Source organism: Scheffersomyces xylosifermentans (assembly GCF_036884685.1).
Source record: "Scheffersomyces xylosifermentans strain CBS 12540 chromosome Unknown RJT20scaffold_5, whole genome shotgun sequence".
NCBI classification, from domain to species: Eukaryota; Fungi; Ascomycota; class Pichiomycetes; order Serinales; family Debaryomycetaceae; genus Scheffersomyces; species Scheffersomyces xylosifermentans.
This window is the reverse complement of record NW_027042943.1, coordinates 451,776-469,185: the sequence shown is the minus strand read 5'-3', so window position 1 is coordinate 469,185 and position 17,410 is coordinate 451,776. Positions and strand designations below refer to the sequence as shown.

Sequence of the window (17,410 nt, the reverse complement as noted above, 5' to 3'; positions counted from 1 at the left end):
TGTCCAAGTACTCAACATTAATTTACCGTAAAGCTCCCCTCATATCATGAAACAGTTGAACCATTTCTGGAATATCTAATCTGCTCGGAGTTGCGTCACGTATACGTGTCGCCGGGATATGCCTGTAGGTGTGAAGAGGGACATGTCGACGAAGATGAGGCAAACGCAGGTTTCTTTTCCTGTAATGAAATTTAGTAGTCACTAGTGTAGTTGATGAATGGAAATAGGTAAAAAGCAGTCGTAGATGGAGAGCATTAACGTTATTCAAATTTGAAGACTTAATTTTGGACAATATGACAGTAGCCTTTTGCTTTCGCTTTGAATAGCTTTGAATAGCTTAGAATTTGTTTAAAAGTTTGTAAAGTTCGGTTCATTTTTGGTTGGTTGCAATTTTGTACGGTGTGAGATTGGAGCTGGCTATAAGTTCCAAAGCGATCTTCGAAGGCTTGTAGGCTTTGTCGTTTTATGAAGTTCAAGAATTTTGTATATGATGACGTGACTTCCCAGTATCTCTATAGAGCTCCACTTTCAAGTTGTTCCTCCATCATAAGATTACATATTCAAGGTTAAGGATTTCTTTGCTGGTGCAAAGGGCAAAAGCACTCTTCCATACCTATACAAATTGACCTATGGTTCCAGTTATTACTTAAACTTCAACACATTACACCAGCACTTTCACTAGATTTTGCAGCATGAAAATTCACATTTCACAGCCATAGCTTCTTACCATGGGTGATGTCGACTCGTTGTCCTAGCTCCAGAGATGATTGTCTTATTCTGAAGATATCTATTCAAATTACCCAGCGCTACCATCCAACAATATGATTATCATCAACAGCCAAAAAAATGCTTAAAGTTGAGACTGAGACAACTTTTCAACGGCTGGTAGGCCTTGAATACTCATACTCCGCATGATATCTCTCAGCTCAGCTAGTCAGACTTCATTTGAGTCGTATTGGCCTTCTTTTCTTCTTCCTTTTATTTTGATGTGTTTCTACACAGTTGATAATGATAATCTAAATATTGATACTGTCCAATGTGATTACTTACCCTCACTACTAAACTCAACTCAACTCAAGTCAACTGAACTCAGCCATCAGCGCTACCACATTCAACTTACTGCATTTTCATTTCTCAGTCTCTCACTTCTCAGTCTCTCAGTCTCTCAGTTTCTCATCCATCCAACATGTAAAATACACTCTCAACGCTCTCTCTCACTTGTCACTCACTTCTCAATTCTCACTTCTCCATTCTGTCCCCTCGCAAACTGTAACTTACCTCTCACACTACTCCCATCACATCTCACACAACCTGCAATTAACACCTCACTTCTCTCACTCTCACTCACTCACCCTCTCACCCTCACACAACCTGCAATCCTACTCCATTCGTGCCTCTACCAAACAACTCAAAGATTAAATTAACCGCTATGGAAGTTTGATAGCAGAAACTAAAAGACGTTGACAGCTTCTACAAGGCAGCATTGTTCTTAATTGTCACCAAAGCCAGCGATTCTCACGTTCAAAACACCGCCTGAAGCTCGCCGCATTCCCGCCAGTTAACCATGTCATACGCCACAACCCTCGTGTTGGGCTCTTTGCTGGTCGTAGGAGGCTACATGTTGTTCAACGGAGCTGGTGAACAGTTCAATGTCGGGCAATTCCTCGAGTCTACTTCTCCCTACATGTGGGCCAGTTTGGGTATCGCCTGCTGCATCGGATTCTCCGTCGTCGGAGCTGCTTGGGGTATCTTCATCACAGGTTCTTCCATCATCGGTGCCGGTGTCAAGTCTCCCCGTATCACCACCAAGAACTTAATCTCGATCATTTTCTGTGAAGTTGTCGCCATTTATGGGTTAATCATGGCCATTGTGTTCTCCTCAAAGCTTATCAACGTTCAACTGACGGTTTTATTCACAAAGGAGAACTTGTATACTGGTTATTCGTTGTTTTGGGCCGGATTGACCGTCGGATTCTCCAATTTGATCTGTGGTCTTGCCGTCGGTGTCACTGGCTCCACCGCAGCCATCAGTGACGCAGCAGACTCGTCTCTTTTTGTCAAGATCTTGGTCATTGAAATTTTCGGTTCCATTTTGGGATTGTTCGGGTTGATTGTGGGCTTGTTGATGGCCGCTAAGGCCCAGGAATTCAAGTAGATTTGAAAAACCGAACATACATGAAAAACGTCCCACTGACTCTAGAATGGACTCACAGAACCATCAAAAAGTTATAACGGGCCATTCTCTTGCATAATTGAAAGTCTTTAGGAAAAGGCCCAATTGAGCTTGCAAATTCACGCAAATTTAATTCTCAGAATAGCATCCTTGCTCCATTCTATATTTATATATTATAACATTTCCGATAATAACTTTATCTCATTCAATAACCATAGAATAACGAAGATTAACGTGTAGGCACTGTAGTGAAAAGAACTCAGCAACGAATGATATAGATGTCAATAAATAAGAACTAGAAGACTATACAGAACTTACGAATGACAAGACTACGTTTTAATTCTTATTTTGTTAGCATTTATATGTATTAGTATTGTACCACTTCTCTACTCCCTTAGGCGTCCACTTCCATGTACTCCGGGTTCTTCTTCAAAATCACCACACCATCCAAAGAACTACTCAAAGAGATCCACTCTTCTGTGTTCTCCAATTCAGCTCTTTCACCATAATTCAATAACACCGGTGTAGACTGGGTGACCCAACCAGTAATCGTCTTAGGCTTACCTGCCTGTCCAACGACATCAACAGCTTGACCAACTCTGACATTCACCTTGATAGGATTCAAGTCCTCATCGACAGTAACCAACATACGTGGTTTAACTGCTGGGATCAAGTAGTATAACAACTGGTGTGTGGTTTCAGTGACGGAGTCACTTAATATGAAGGCTTTAGGATCCAATAAGGCGACCGATATAGTCAACAATGAGGCCAAGGAGACCTTAGATAAGATACTTCTTTCACTGTTGAATGGGGTCAAGGTCAATGTACCCTTACCCAAATGCAAAATACCCTGTGCAATTCTCACCATAAACAATGAATCTGGTGACTTAATGTAGTAGGAAGCCAACTGTCTCAACAACTGCGCCAATCTGGCATTGTTGGTACCGGCTCCAACCAAACCCATCGAGTAGATAGCATTTTGGGCTACTTCCAAATCTGGGTCATGTGAGTAACGAGAGAGGGTGTCAAATACCTTCATTTGTGGATTAGACGTGGATACTAAACCCATGGCTAAAGGAACAGCTCTACGAATCAGCGCATTACCGTAATGCATCAAGTGTGAGAAGTGACGTAAGGACATGTCTTGACCGATGTCTTCACCCATAGCAATACAGGCCAATCCGAGAACCGCAATGCCTTGGTATAACTCTTCTTCTTCCTCGTCTTTCTCTTCATCGTCTTCCTCTTCCTTGGTGTCGTCCTTGTCTTCTTTGGTGGATTCTTCCTTCTTAATACCGGTGTCGGAAACCCCAGTTTCAGCAGCAGCAGGAATACTTGCATCTTCCATTTCGACGTCAGCCTCAGTGTCGTCTGTTTTGTCTTTGTTCTCTGCCTTTAATTGGTCCTCTTCACTTTGCTCCAACTTCTTCTCTTCTGCAGAATCATCCTTAGGCTTGGCTGTGCACATCTGTAACAAAGATTGAATTTGCAATACGTTACCAGTACCAGCATAAGCACAGATATTCACCAACACTTTCAAAGTCTTACTTATTGGATGAGCGATCGCCTCTATAGTTTCCAAAACGTCTTCCACTTGTTCAGTTTTGCCCATGTACAAGAGACCCAAACCCAAAGACATGAACTTCACAAACTTGTTTGTTAATTGAGTGAAGTCTCTTTCCAAGAGGGTTTGAAGAATGTTAGCTGTGATCTCACCATGGCAAGTACCGACAAATACATGACCTAATGCTAATGCAGCTAAGCAGGAAATCTCTAAAGATACATCGAAGTCAGTGATTAATGGAAGTAATAAGTTCAAGACTTCTTCATTGGAGGAACCAGCAAAAGCAATTCCCAAACCATTGATGGCTGAAGCCTGTAAAAGTTTACTTGGACTGGTGACATATTCCTGAAGCAATGCCAAAGCAGCCTCGACATCATCATGCACATTGGCTGAAACTATACCATAACCTAACAAGGCACCGGCTTTGATTTCGTCTTCGGAAGAGAAAGTGTATTTATCTAAGGCTTGCAAACCATCACTGATGTTCCATTGGTGGAGCGAACCTAAAGAAGCAGTGGTTGACACCATACCAAGGCCCTTAGTCTTGTAAATCCAGGACTTGTTGTCCTCTTCTGTTTGAATCAATTTGTCGGTTCCGTAACCCAAGTTGATGAAAGTATTGACAAAAGCAGCAGCTAAGTTTTGCTTTGCAGAGTCAATAGAACCTGAGGTACCAAGTCCGAACTTGGCATTTTCCAAGTGTGACTTGTAGATATCTTCTGGCACTTTTGGATCCAAAAGATTCAACTCCTTAACGAGGTAGTGATAGTACTCGTGGAGCTTTACGTTGGAGATTGTATCTTGGACATCTTGGTTTTCGCCTGGGTACTTGAAGGAATTCTTTTGCTGGGAGAGAATGAGGCCTAGTTGCTTATGAATCAATTCATCATCCGTGACTTCAAAAACTTGCTTAATGAGCTCTTCATCGTCGAGCTTAACGGCTAATGTTAAGGCTTGAGTCAATTGATTGTGAGATAAGTAGATTGCGTAAGCAGTGTGCAAAAAGGACTTGTCATCTGGTGGAGCAAGTAATGGTACACAGCTCACCATATAGAGACACACTCTGGCAAATGTGCTTTCGTCGACATATTCTGGCAACTTGTCTATGCTCTCAATTTCTAGTAACAAATCCACTGCGTCGGCCTCAGCATTGTGTTCCAAGAAGAATGGAACAATCTTCAACGATAATTGAATCAAAACGTCAATGGAGTCGTCTTCAGCGCCAAGTTGCTCCTGGTACGCTTCACCTATCTCAAGGGCCAAATGGCGCATGTATTCATGACCCCAGTCAGCAATGGTCTCATCGGATGACAAAAGTCTGTACTTCAAAGACTCTTTCTTTCCGTCATCTGAATATGTCATGGCCAACACAGACAAAACATCAGCGAATTTGACGACGATTAGAGAATCTTTGCCGAATCTTTCAACCCACTTGTCGTAGAGTTCTGTGAAAGAAGGAAAGTGAGGTCTCAAGAATTTCAATGGCTTGGGAACTGCTGTCATGGATGTGGTTGAATCCTTGATGAAAGTCTTCAATGCACTCAAGTATTTGTCGTATAACTCGAGCGATTCGGAAGGTTCATTCAAGCGCTCTACAAGCAATTCCAACTCGTCTTTCAAATGCTGGTCTTCTTCTGACAATTCTTCTTCTTTTGGAGCCTTTTCCTTCTTGGTGGCACTGGTAGGTACAGACGACACGTCTGAATCCTTTGAACTCGTTGGTTCCTGAGCCTTTGACTCTTTTGTGGGCGCCATTGTTGGATGTGAGTATTCTACGGTTGTCTATGGTAGTTATTACTTCAGCGGATGCTAATTGTCTTTGTTTTAATGGGATTTCACCGGTGTCCAGTATACTACTCGTAGTGGTATTTAGTGATTTGTATTGACACAGATCTTCAACTATAGCGGTTCAAGTATCTCGGTCAAAAATGGTGATAATTACCCCGATGAAACGACGATTGTATTCTGTGGCGTTGTGTGATTCCGTAGGTTTCGACACAGGCAATACAGACTCCGAAAGTGTATTTAATGTTGGGGATGAAACTGTTGTTAAATGGAATAAACGTTGATTTTCTGGAGAATGGCGGTTTTTCGGATGGCAAACGGGGTGTGCATATGGGACGGAGAGTGAGAGTGAGTGAGAGTGTGGTGTGCATATGGACACAATAGACAGACGCTTTGTTTTCAGAGAGTTTACAGAGGGAAGATTCTTAAGTGCGTGTGTGAGGAAGATTCTTAAGTGTGTGTGTGAGGAAGTGTGTCTGTGAGTGAGTGAGTGAGTGAGTGAGTGTGTGAGATTGAATGGTGGAGGGAGTGAGGTGAGGAAGTATGTGTATATGGTAGCGTTAGGGTAATGTGAGGTATGAATGTGAGAGGTTTGTTACAGTGTGTTGCAAATGAGTGGATGTATGATTTGAAGTGTGTTGAGTTGCAAGCCATTCGTTCAAGAGGCCAAGTTCGCTATCACTTCATTCAACTGTAACAATGACTTGTGCCAAATTCCAAACTCAGCGTAATTCCATCAACTGAATTGTACTACTACTTTTATTACTACTACTACTACTATCTTTACTACTATCTTTACTACTAAAGGTAAGTGTGTTGTAAATGTGTTATGTGTTATGTGTTCTGTGTGATTGTAGTGTGCTGTAAGTGATTGTAAGTTGTCAAGCTTGTTGTATGTTACGTGTGTTGTATGTTAAGTGTGTTGCACGTTAAGTGTATGAATTGTGAGTTAAGTGTGCCGTAAGTGTGTTGTATGTATGATGTATCTTAAGTGTGCTGCCAATTGAGTGTATGCGAGTAAAAGGTGTTGCAAAATTAAGTGAGTTATATGTAACTATTAGTGTGATATATGTGACTGAAGTTGAGAGTGTTGCAAGTTTGTCGTGTGTGCTCTGCGTGATTGTAGTGTTCTGTAAGTGTGTTGTAGTTAAGTGTATGAATAGCGGTGTAGGTATATATGTATATGGTAGCGATGGAGAATGAGAGGTTGCAAAAAACTGTAAGTGTGTGAGATAAGTGGATTGCGTGTGTTGTAAGTGAGTTAAGTAAGATTGTAAGTGTATTGGGTGTGATTTTGATTGTGATTGTTAGCGTGTTTTATGTGTGTTGTGAGTAATTGTGAGATAAGTGTGATTAGTAAAGTGTGTTGCAATTTGAGTGTTTTGTATTTTTGATTGACAGTGATTGCAAGTGTCTTGTAAGAGTGTTCTATGTGATTGTTAGTGATTGTTAATGATTGTTAGTGGCTGTATCCTTTTGTAAACAATTAATGAATAAATAAAATCATTTGCTCTATGCTCTTCTCTTTTAGATATCTCTATATTCTGATTGTTAGTGAATGTAGTTGAGAGTGTTGCATTATGATAGTAAGTAGTTAAGTGTATTATAAGTAAAGAGTTTTGTAAGTAAAGTGTGTTGTAGTATGTTGTAAGTTAAGTGTGTTGTGATAGATTTGCTGTGAGATAAGTAAGTTCTATGTGATTGTACGATTGCTGCAAAATTTTATTGTATGTGATTGTGAGATAAGTCTAAGTGTGTTGTGTGTGATTGTGAGAGGTGACTAGTTAAAATATGTTGCAAATTAAGTGTGTGCAATTGTGTTGTATGTGATTGTGTTAAGTGTGCTGTAAGCTGTTTGTTATTCATTGCAAGTATTTTGTATGTGGAAAGTGTATGTGACTGTTACTGCGTTGTTGTAAGTGATTGTTAGTGTTATAGTGAGTTTTAAAGGGAGTGTTATAATGAGTGTAGGTGTAGGTAATGCTAGTGTGAAATTAATTTAATAATATTGGTAGTATGATAGAAGGGTGATAGTTTTGTTGATGGTATTATAAAAGTGTGATATTGATTGTTAATGTGATATTATCGACTGGTTTAGAAATGTCAAAGTAATAGTAAGTAGCACAGAAACATGATAGTGAGGGTAAAAGTGATTGCCTGTTAGTGTTGGCATTTGTACAGTTGGTGGTTCTGCTATGTGACTGGTGACTGAGACTAAGGAGCCACTGGCTAGAAAATCACTGGTGTGTAAGAGTATTGCCATATGTCATTTGTAAGAGAAGATTCCAGTCTTCCATGGGATAGAGGTTGCTTACGGAGTTGCAAGAGTAATCATTCAATTTGTTAGATAATTCGCTCTTCTTGTGTGTGTTACTAATAGTATTATAAGCATTATTGCAAGAGAAAGTACTCATTGACAAGAGTTGTATGTATTTTTTGTTGTAAGTATATGGCAAGAATAGTTGATATTTGCTTATATCACCATCAACTGGTAGCGCCACCGGTCCATATCAGCAGAATCCCCACTTTAGACTCTTTAGACTCAATTATAACGAGAAAAGGCTATAAACCTTAACTCAGTAACTGGTTACCCTTTTGTTGATCCTTATCCGAAATAATTCAAGAGCAATACCATAGTTTATTCCTATTACATTAGTCTTTCGGGCACAATTTTATTATTGGGATCACCTTCAAAACAACTTTTCGTACCGTAATTTTACTTAACTTCACCCAACTCTACGTCACTTCTAAAATAGGATAATAAACACACCTATTCAAGGGAAAAAATACCTAATTAAGCAAAGTACCTTTTTATCATCTCTTTTAGTAGATCGCCTCTAAAACATCCAATTTCACTTCCATTTCAGTTCCATTCCCCGGCACTAGTTATAAGCTACTCTCGCAGGGCTTCTTGGGTTCTTTTGACGAGCTCTTCCAACACTCCCCAGTATCTTTCATTAACTCCACATTTCTTTTTTAAAAAAAATTGCCGCTACTACACCCCACAACGGCTCCCAACTCCACCTCCATCTGCCCTTCCAACAATCACATCCATCCTTATCCCAACTAGGATTGCAAATTAGATTGCAAAATGTCTCGAGTGTTTGTTTACATTTCGTCCCTTTTAGGACAAATGTCCCAAATCACGTGACTCTCCATACATATACTAACGCGATTCTGTACCAATGCTAACCATGGAATAGGCAAAGTGTAACGATATTTACGGGCTGAGAAGAGATCTAAGGCCCGGAGATTTCCTGTGACTGTAGCTAGATAGGTGTGGTACAGTTTGAGAGTTTATTCCGAAGAAAAAGGACAAAAGCTGCCAGTGTAGATAGGGCTCCCGTCAGTTTGTTGTTTGTATAGTGGTTAGTAATAGTTAACGGAGTATCATTGGTGGTTATAAGAAACAGAAAACCACAGTAAAGGATCCATTTGAACCACGAAATCCCCCCGTATTAGCTCATTTTTATCCAAATCTCTTCGGTGGTCAAAATGGACCGGATTTTCTTCAAAACTGATAGTATCGACCCCGTATCGAATCTACCGATCTACGTGTTCGACACCTCGTTCTTACCTTCTACCGATGTGATAAACTACGATGCCTTCGTGCCCACACTCATCAACTGTCTTCCGAAGCATCCTTACGTTCTCATTATGTTCAGCTGCGGGTTGAATAAAATCAGTTGGTTATGGGGAATAAAGTTCTTGAAGTCGTTCTTGGCAGATAACATCAATATTGATAACTTGGTGAAAATCATAAGTGTTCATGATAGTTGGTTCGTCAAGTCGATAACCCAAATACTAGCTAACTACAACTTCACGAAAAGGAATATTGCTCAGTTGAATAAGCTTGTTGACACATTCATGATCTCGGGGCATGAAGTTGAAAAGCACACTTCCAAAAACAGTACGGTAATTCACTGTAATACGCTTTCAGGCTTGAGCAACTACGTAGACATAAGGCAGTTGAAGATATCGTTGAACGTGTACAAGCATGACTTGCTTTTGGAGAAAGATATCCAGATATCCATGAGATTTGTGCCATTATTGAATCCGTACACGAAAATAGATTCTGATAGTAATAGGCTATTCTTTCACCATTTCTATCAGATCTTCAACATTATAGATACAAGTGGAGACAAGGTCGAATTGTTATTCCACAAACCGGGAAATAAGGTAAACACGGAAATCTTTTATAAATGTGTCAATAGAAACCAGTTAATATGGATTAATGACTGGGACTTTTTTTGCATTTCAACAGCATTCAAGAAGTTTCTTATGGATCTTCCTTGCCCAATGATACCATTAGCTGAAATTACCTTACCAATAAAGGATGACTACAGCTACACTTTCCAGACGTTCCATAGGATAATCAAGAACCTTGAAAGCGCCGAAGCAACGGTTAACTATTCTCAAGTATTAGTTCAGCTATTCCGTCTTTGCTCTAAGCTTATCAGAGCTAATGAAACCACAAAACATACATCCACGACCTTGTCCAAATGCTTGAGTCATTGTCTAAGCCATGAATTGGTTTCAACGCTGAGCAAAGATAATATTTTAGTTGTCAATAGGTTCTTGAGAAACGTCTTGGAGTACTGGCCAAATATGAGTAGTGCGTTCAAGAAGTACAGAACGGTGGAAGATGTTGTCAACGGTAAAGACGTGAAGATATATAAGCCAGATGATTCATACGATTTGAGTTATGATGTCACACTAGACGAGGAGGAGGACGCGGATGAGAACGAACTTAAATTCAATACAGTGAATATCTTGAATAATAACAGCAAGCTCACAAAGGAAATCAGGCTGATTGCTGTAGTGACTCCAACAGTGAGTCCTGTGAAAGAACTTCCTGCAACCCCCACTTCCATTTCTCCTCCGGCAACTCTTTACATGGGCTCTCCAATAAGAAGCAAACCGGCAAAAGATTCAAACAAACGGCCAGGAATCACGAATAAGTTGACTGATGTCTCCAACATTGGGCTACAATACCCTCCACAGAAGTACAAGTTTGTGCCTGCAAAGCCCACATCGAAGGGTTTCGGTCATGAGAACGCTATGGTCGGGACTATGAACGTGAAAAAGACCGTTATCAGAGGACGAAAGGTGAGTGAACTTGCCAGGCTATTTGAAGAAAGAACTCAAGGGTTGGAACTATTAAAAGGGATGTAAAACAATAACAAGTGAGTAGCGAGAACAGAGTATATTATGATATATGGGAACTGTCGGTTAAAGCTACATATTAGGACAATATTTTGATAGAAAGGTATATTTGAATATAATTTACAATAATAGTAATAATAACAAGGTAGGAAACTAGTATACATAGAGCACAAACATTATTAGGGTATTCCTTGCAGAAGACAGGCAATAGCGAAGACGAACATCAAAGACTTATTCTCCCACCAATCTACTGTCGATATTGTCCATGGACAAATCAGTACCATCGTTGTGATGGTACGGATTGTGACTGTTATGACGAGCAACGGCTGCAATGGCCACAGCAGCGGTGTTGTCAGTATCGTTGAGAGCATGCTCTTGCAAGTGCTGGTATTGCTGGTATTGCTGGTCATCTAACTGGTGCTGAGCTACCTCGTTGAATTGACGCTGGAATTCTTCTTGTTGTTGTTGCTGCGATTGAGAGTATTGCAACACTTGAGAATCAGGTCCTTGTTCCTCATCGTTGGTACCATTAAGAATAGCATTAGCAGCAGCAGCAGCAGCGACAGCAGCAGCAGAAACAGCATCGTCGTTACCAGAGTTACCAGCTGCCACTCTCTTTTTGTACTGGTTGAGTCTGTTGGAGTTGTGTCCAAGGGAATATCTGGCATTCTGCTTCTTGAGCTTTCTCTTGTAGCCTCTGATCTCGTTGTAGATGTCTTCACGCTTAATCAACACGTCTGGGAATTGTTCCTTGATTTTCGATTCGATGTGTGATGGTTTGGTGCCCACCTTGTAGAGATCCAAGATAAGCAAGTTCAATTCGTCCAGTCTTTTACGCAACATTGGGTGATTGGATAATGGATCCAACTGTGGATGGTTATGTTCATTACAGGTGGTTCTTAACGTCCATACTCCTGTACTCTTCTTGTAGCTGGCAGTCATAGAGAAGGGACATCTCAACTTCTTGGTCTTGGTATTTGGATCCAACAAGTAGCCCCCACCAACATCGACTTGGCGTTGTTCTTCAAGATCTTTCTTGGACTTCTTGTGTCTGTATCTTCCACCCAATTCACAGGTGTAATATATGGCCTTTTTGTTGGAATGTGCGATGACAACTCCGAAGCCGTTGTCACGAGCAAACTCCTGAATGAACTCGTTCAAATCATCTCTCTGGTGGAAGGCTTGTTCTGGGAATGGTCTGGTGATCAAGTTGCCTTCTGCCGTGATGGTGTTTTCTGCCACCGGGTAAATTTTCAGCTTCAGATCGACAATTGGCTCTGGGATTTGGATGTTATACTCGGAGTCCAACTCATCTGCTTGGGCGTAGTGATGGTGAAGCTCGGGAGCGATCTGGTTATGGTGTTGCTGGTGGTGAAGATGCTGGGGCTGCTGTTGTAATTGCTGGTGTTGTTGATGGTGCTGTTGCAACTGTTGATGTTGCAACTGCTGGAACTGCTTTTTAAACGAATCCTGCGAGTTCTGGCCCGAGCTGGACTGTTGTTGCTGGACGTTCTGGACGTTCTGTTGGTGTTGAGCTCTCAGACGGTTGTCTTGGCCCGACTTGTGGCCTTGGTGCTGTTGCTGGGCCGAACGGTCGTTCAACGCAGCTACGGCAGCAGCAGCATGGGACAAATGGTCGGAAGTGACATCTGCTTGGTGGTGGTGGATGCCTACGCCTTCCTGCTTGGCGACACTTAGCAATTGGTCGTCGATATTGGACGAATAGTCGTCTTCATCGTGGTGGTTGGAGGACATCTATGGTTACGGGTGCGGTGCTGCTGAGATTCGGGGTTGTGCGTGGTTGCTGTGTTTAGCTGCAAATTCCTCGATGGTGTGTGAGGTTCAAAACAGCTTGGAGTGAAGGTCGTGTTATTTGGTAGTAGTGTCTTTGTTAAAACCCATGAACAAAAACAGAGGAAAAAGGTGTGTTGAAGTTCAAAAAAAAGGAGATGATGATGGACGAATGGGCTCACGTGAGGGGTGGAGGAGTACGTAATATGTGGAGTGTATAGGGTATACGGTGAAGTGTATACAGTGCAGTGCTTGTTACGGTGTAGTGCATTGTTGTTTTGTTTTTTCTCAGTTACTCTCAGTGCTTTTGTCTCAGTGGTTGTATTGTGTGCATTGTGCATGGAGAGAGAGTGTGTGTGATTGGATAAGTGTGTGTGTGTGTAGTTTAAGTGTGTGGGTGGATGTGTAGGTTAAGTGTTTGTAGGTTAAGTGAGTGGGGGGTATGTGTAGGTGAAGTATGTGTTACACTGTGTAGAATTTGTACAGTGTGAGTTCACAGTGTGAGTTCTTTGTTGTGATCTGAGTGTGTGATGAGGAAGGTTAGAAGAGTGGAAGAAATAAATGATAAAGAGTAGAAGTGTGGAAGAGATAGAGAATGGAAGAGATAACAGTTAAGAGTGGAATAGTTGAAAGTGGAAGAGTGAAGAATAGTATAGTAAAGATTTATGTGTGGAGATTGGGGTGAGTGCGGAATTATGAGTGTGAGAAAAGCAGGGCTAATTATAATAAGTTCGTGAAATATAATGAATGAAGATAGAATAGATTTAGTATGTATTGTGAAGAGTACTATACTTGTGATTATAACGTAAAATAGTATTGCATAGTATAGCATAGTATCCTAATATTCAGTCGTCTCATATCATATTTCAGTAATTCAGTATAATACACTACATGGCCGCACACTGTCTATGTCCATGCCCTAATCACTATCAATGGAATAAGAAAATCGCATAAACCAGATACTACCACACAAATCTCTATATCCTCCGGTTATTCACCCTTTTTCACCACCCTTGGAACCCAGTTGACTGATTAACACTTTATAAACCCCATTATTACCATCCTAGTTTAGTCTCTTTGTTATCGTGTTTTCACAATATCATACCTCACTTCTTTGAAGTAACGTTTTGAAATTTCCAACTTTTCGCAGCCATACACCAAGATAACCAAGACCACCCAACATTATCAAACAAAAGCCTCTATCTATACTAATAGTCACAACACTTACATTATCAAACATAAGCCTCTATCTACATTAATAGTCACAACACTTACATCTTCAAACATAAGCCTCTATCTATATAAATGATGCCACTACTCTTACATCATCTCCACAACATTGGGAAAATACCGTATAATCCGAATACTTTTACATCTCATCTACCTATTACTCTAAATCTAATTCTAATAATGCATAAATAACGTGTTACCTTCAGCAAAGTAACTCATTTTGGCCAAGCCGTCTATTAATTATGTTATTTGTTTAACAATTGGTTGGCCCAAATAGGCAAAACAAATGAAGCGCTGTGTACTTCCTTACTATAGTATTTGAATAAGGATACTTCCTTTTCAACAGAGAACTGCCTTAAAGGTTTCGTCAAATCCTTTTCTGTATCATTAGTAGCAATTATCAAACCCAATTGACCACTGGTATAACTTGGCATGTAACATTGACTGTACTTCACATTTGTGAACACTGTTCTAGCCTTGACAAGCAAATCTCTCAAGTATTCAATATTAAGCCAGATGTTTTCACTGCTTTGCATGATAACTATCCCCTTCTCGGCATCCAAAGCATTTAACAACAACTTAAAGTAGTTCACTTGGAAAAACTCCTCAGCTGGGCCCTCAGGATCCGAGGAATCTGTGATAATGACATCGAACTTCTCTGTGGTCTCTTTCAAGAATTTGAACCCATCATCAATAATCAAGTTGACTTTGGGGTGGTTATGATATTTGGCCATTTCCGGCAAGAATTTGGTAGATAATTTGATTACCATATCGTCAATTTCAACCATTGTGATTGACTCGACGGACTCATCTTTAACATGCTTCACTAGTTCACGAATAACCCCACAATCTCCCCCTCCAATCACCAATACCTTCTTTGGACTTGGGTGGGACATGATAGGTAAGTGAGTAATGAGCTCCTGATATGCAAACTCATCCTTCTCTGTACACTGAACAATACCATTAAGTACCAACACGTTGCCAAAATTGGTAGACTTGAAAATGAGGATATCTTGGTATTGCGATTCGATATGGAATAATATTTGGTCGATCTCCAACCCAAACGACTGACCAGGAAATGATTCCTGACTCTTCTCGAAGAACCAGTACTTGTCACACTGCTTGGATACCGACTTGTGGCTGAACCCCTCGAGGCTTATGGGGGGTATATTTTCTATATCTATGTTGGGCATGACGAATTATTTACTATAACTGATCTAAAGGGACTGTATTTTTGAAAAATATGCTAGAAAATCAACTTTCACGACCGTGGCTTGCTATGCAAAGATATAAAGTTACAAACCCCTATTTTCTGTAGAGCACTATTTACAGAGCTTATCTATAAGAACCCCGACAATCTAGAAGCCGTTCGTATTTGTAAAGAAACACCTTTAATTCATTATCTATAGATCTAAGATGGATTTTAATGTAGTGTGATGAAAAAAAATTTGATGGAGTTGTGTATGTAAGGAAGGGGTACCGTTTAAGAGCCGGCCAGCGGCTACGAACCGCCATATAGTCAAGCCAGCAGGGACTAAAATTAAGGGGATAAGAGAGGTTAATTGAGGACCAATTCTGGTGGTAAGTTGTGCTCAGAAATTATGGGATATTGTAATAATATGAAATTAATTTTCTATGGTATTATAGTCAAATAATTCCCTGCCGAACCTGAGCCCGGACCATCATCTCAATACACAGTGATATGATAAAGTACAGCCATCACAACAAATTTTGGTTATCGATAACGAGAGGGGATGCGGATGGGGATAGTATTTTTCATTAAGTCTATAATAAATGAAATTAGGTTCTGCGCAATATCAGGTATATTTCAGATATAGCGAGTTCGTAGTAATTTCCTAGTAGTTTACAGTAATAGTGATACGATCCTAGATCTTAGTAGTGAGATAGTCGGATCTCATCCCCTCGTCCATTGTCATCAATTGATTAGCTTCGTGAAGATAATTAGAGTTAAACTACTATTTCTATGCATAGAAGTTTGTGTGGCTAGATCTATTTGCAGCTTTCTTTAGATTGGTCATTATTGTTTCATTGGAATTATTTTCTGACATTACAAGGACTCAATATTCCTTCAAGGTTACAATTAGTTATGTTCTAGCTGAATCCATTAAGCAACATTGAGCTTAGATCTCTTGATTAGGGTTCTTCGTTAAGTACATACACTAAAAGACATGGCCATCATATGATGATTATGAAACTATTGTGAGGCGTTCTATGTTCTGATTATTTATCGATCTATGGTTTCTTAGAGCTTACCCCACAGGAGTATTCATTTTTTTTAATGGGGTGTTCACTAGGGAGTACTTGCCGTGCAACTTTGCAAAGACTTTGCTTACGATTTACTGCGTTAGTTCCTACATCTGTACTAGGCAAACTGTGTGCATCCGCTTGTGAAAACGTTGTCGTAATGCAATCGTACATTGCCTTATTCCACAGTCTAAGAAGATCGTAATTACGTAGGATTGGGCAAAATTTCGCAACCCCAAAGTTCGTAAATGATGTCATTAATGCCTGCGGCACAGACGTTTTCCCCAACGTCCCCTTTAAACCAGACACATGTAATGGCCTGATGATTGGCAGGCGGTCCATTGTTGTCGCTGATAAAAGCAACCCGCTAGGAATCCGGTTGATGTCCAGTTGTTTTTAGGTTTCGTATCATTTCAGAGCATATGCTTCTAGAGCGATGCCCAGCTTTTAACCTTGGTTAACGGTGTCGATGGTGTTTCTTGTCATCAATAGCCGATGTTGTAATGACAAACACCGGCCCTGTACAAATAGTGTATTCACATTGATAATCCAAAACCATACAAATAAACTGCATAGCGTTAATACAGCCTGCATTCAATTTATCCATCGGAAGAATTCTACCGAATTGAGCGTCTGCATGCACATGCAGGCAGAGCTTTTTTCCACCAATTGATTAGTTGGTAAATATTATATAATAAACAACGTAAACAGTATTAAACAAGAAAAGCCAAACATGATTGCTGGGTGGAAACAACGGCAACAGGTAAGATGTCACGGACGGCGTTCGAAACTCGTTGAAAGGACCCCTCTCTGGTGTCATTGCCATCGATGTCAACTACGTCAATTATGGTAAAATAACTGCTAGGGCGTCGTCAGGGATTACGTATTAGCCTAGAAGCCCCGATTACGTAACGTGTTGGTTCAGACACGACCCGATTGATTGCGCCTCCCTCGGACACACACCGGAACTGTTTGATATCCGAGGGAACGCTCGCTTGTCGGAACCCCCCGAGTGGTCCAACGAATGACACACACACACACACACGCACACACACAGAGACGTAAGATGTAAAGTGCGAAGCTGCCACTGATGTTTTTTAGCACTTTGACATACACTTTAGCATTTTAGCCTTTTAGCCCACTTTCCCTCGAGTATTTAGCAGTTTAGTCTCGACTATGGGAAATGGAACCACAAGTCTTGAAGAAGATGGAGAAGATGGAGATGGAGATGGAGACGGTGGGGGAGAAGTGTGTCATTGCGGATGAGTTACCCGAGTGTTTGACGTAGCAAATCAGGGGAACAGAGGGCTGTGCAGAGGTGCAACTGTGCATGTACGTGATGATACGTTGACGTTAACTATTCGTCTATTGTATGGGTCGTTGAATCATCAAGAAAGCATGGTTTCTTGGAGTTCATTAGATTTCTCGTATCTGGT

General features: G+C 40.7%; 6 protein-coding genes across 6 annotated transcripts; 2 read left to right on the top strand and 4 right to left on the bottom strand. All coding sequences in view use genetic code 12, as the record gives it.

The window, feature by feature from the left end:
• The first annotated feature begins 1,464 nt into the window (after positions 1 to 1,464).
• On the top strand, positions 1,465 to 2,408 carry RJT20DRAFT_128760 (H(+)-transporting V0 sector ATPase subunit c''). Its single transcript, XM_064917345.1, has one exon. The coding sequence runs from the start codon at positions 1,565 to 1,567 to the stop codon at positions 2,153 to 2,155; it is 591 nt and encodes a 196-aa protein (XP_064773586.1). The 5' UTR covers positions 1,465 to 1,564; the 3' UTR covers positions 2,156 to 2,408.
• On the bottom strand, positions 2,409 to 5,770 carry RPN1 (proteasome regulatory particle base subunit). The gene has a single exon (XM_064917344.1). The coding sequence runs from the start codon at positions 5,490 to 5,492 to the stop codon at positions 2,568 to 2,570; it is 2,925 nt and encodes a 974-aa protein (XP_064773585.1). The 5' UTR covers positions 5,493 to 5,770; the 3' UTR covers positions 2,409 to 2,567.
• Positions 5,771 to 8,584: 2,814 nt separating this feature from the next.
• On the top strand, positions 8,585 to 10,794 carry ECM25 (Ecm25p). The gene has a single exon (XM_064917343.1). It carries the CDS (start codon positions 9,018 to 9,020, stop codon positions 10,695 to 10,697), a length of 1,680 nt encoding a protein of 559 aa, XP_064773584.1. The 5' UTR covers positions 8,585 to 9,017; the 3' UTR covers positions 10,698 to 10,794.
• RJT20DRAFT_128756 (uncharacterized protein) lies at positions 10,795 to 12,785 on the bottom strand. The gene has a single exon (XM_064917342.1). The coding sequence runs from the start codon at positions 12,441 to 12,443 to the stop codon at positions 10,920 to 10,922; it is 1,524 nt and encodes a 507-aa protein (XP_064773583.1). The 5' UTR covers positions 12,444 to 12,785; the 3' UTR covers positions 10,795 to 10,919.
• Positions 12,786 to 13,745, bottom strand: RJT20DRAFT_128755 (uncharacterized protein). The gene has a single exon (XM_064917341.1). It carries the CDS (start codon positions 13,309 to 13,311, stop codon positions 12,973 to 12,975), a length of 339 nt encoding a protein of 112 aa, XP_064773582.1. The 5' UTR covers positions 13,312 to 13,745; the 3' UTR covers positions 12,786 to 12,972.
• Positions 13,724 to 15,106, bottom strand: RJT20DRAFT_128754 (spermine synthase). The gene has a single exon (XM_064917340.1). The coding sequence runs from the start codon at positions 14,900 to 14,902 to the stop codon at positions 13,955 to 13,957; it is 948 nt and encodes a 315-aa protein (XP_064773581.1). The 5' UTR covers positions 14,903 to 15,106; the 3' UTR covers positions 13,724 to 13,954.
• Between the last annotated feature and the right edge of the window lie 2,304 nt (positions 15,107 to 17,410).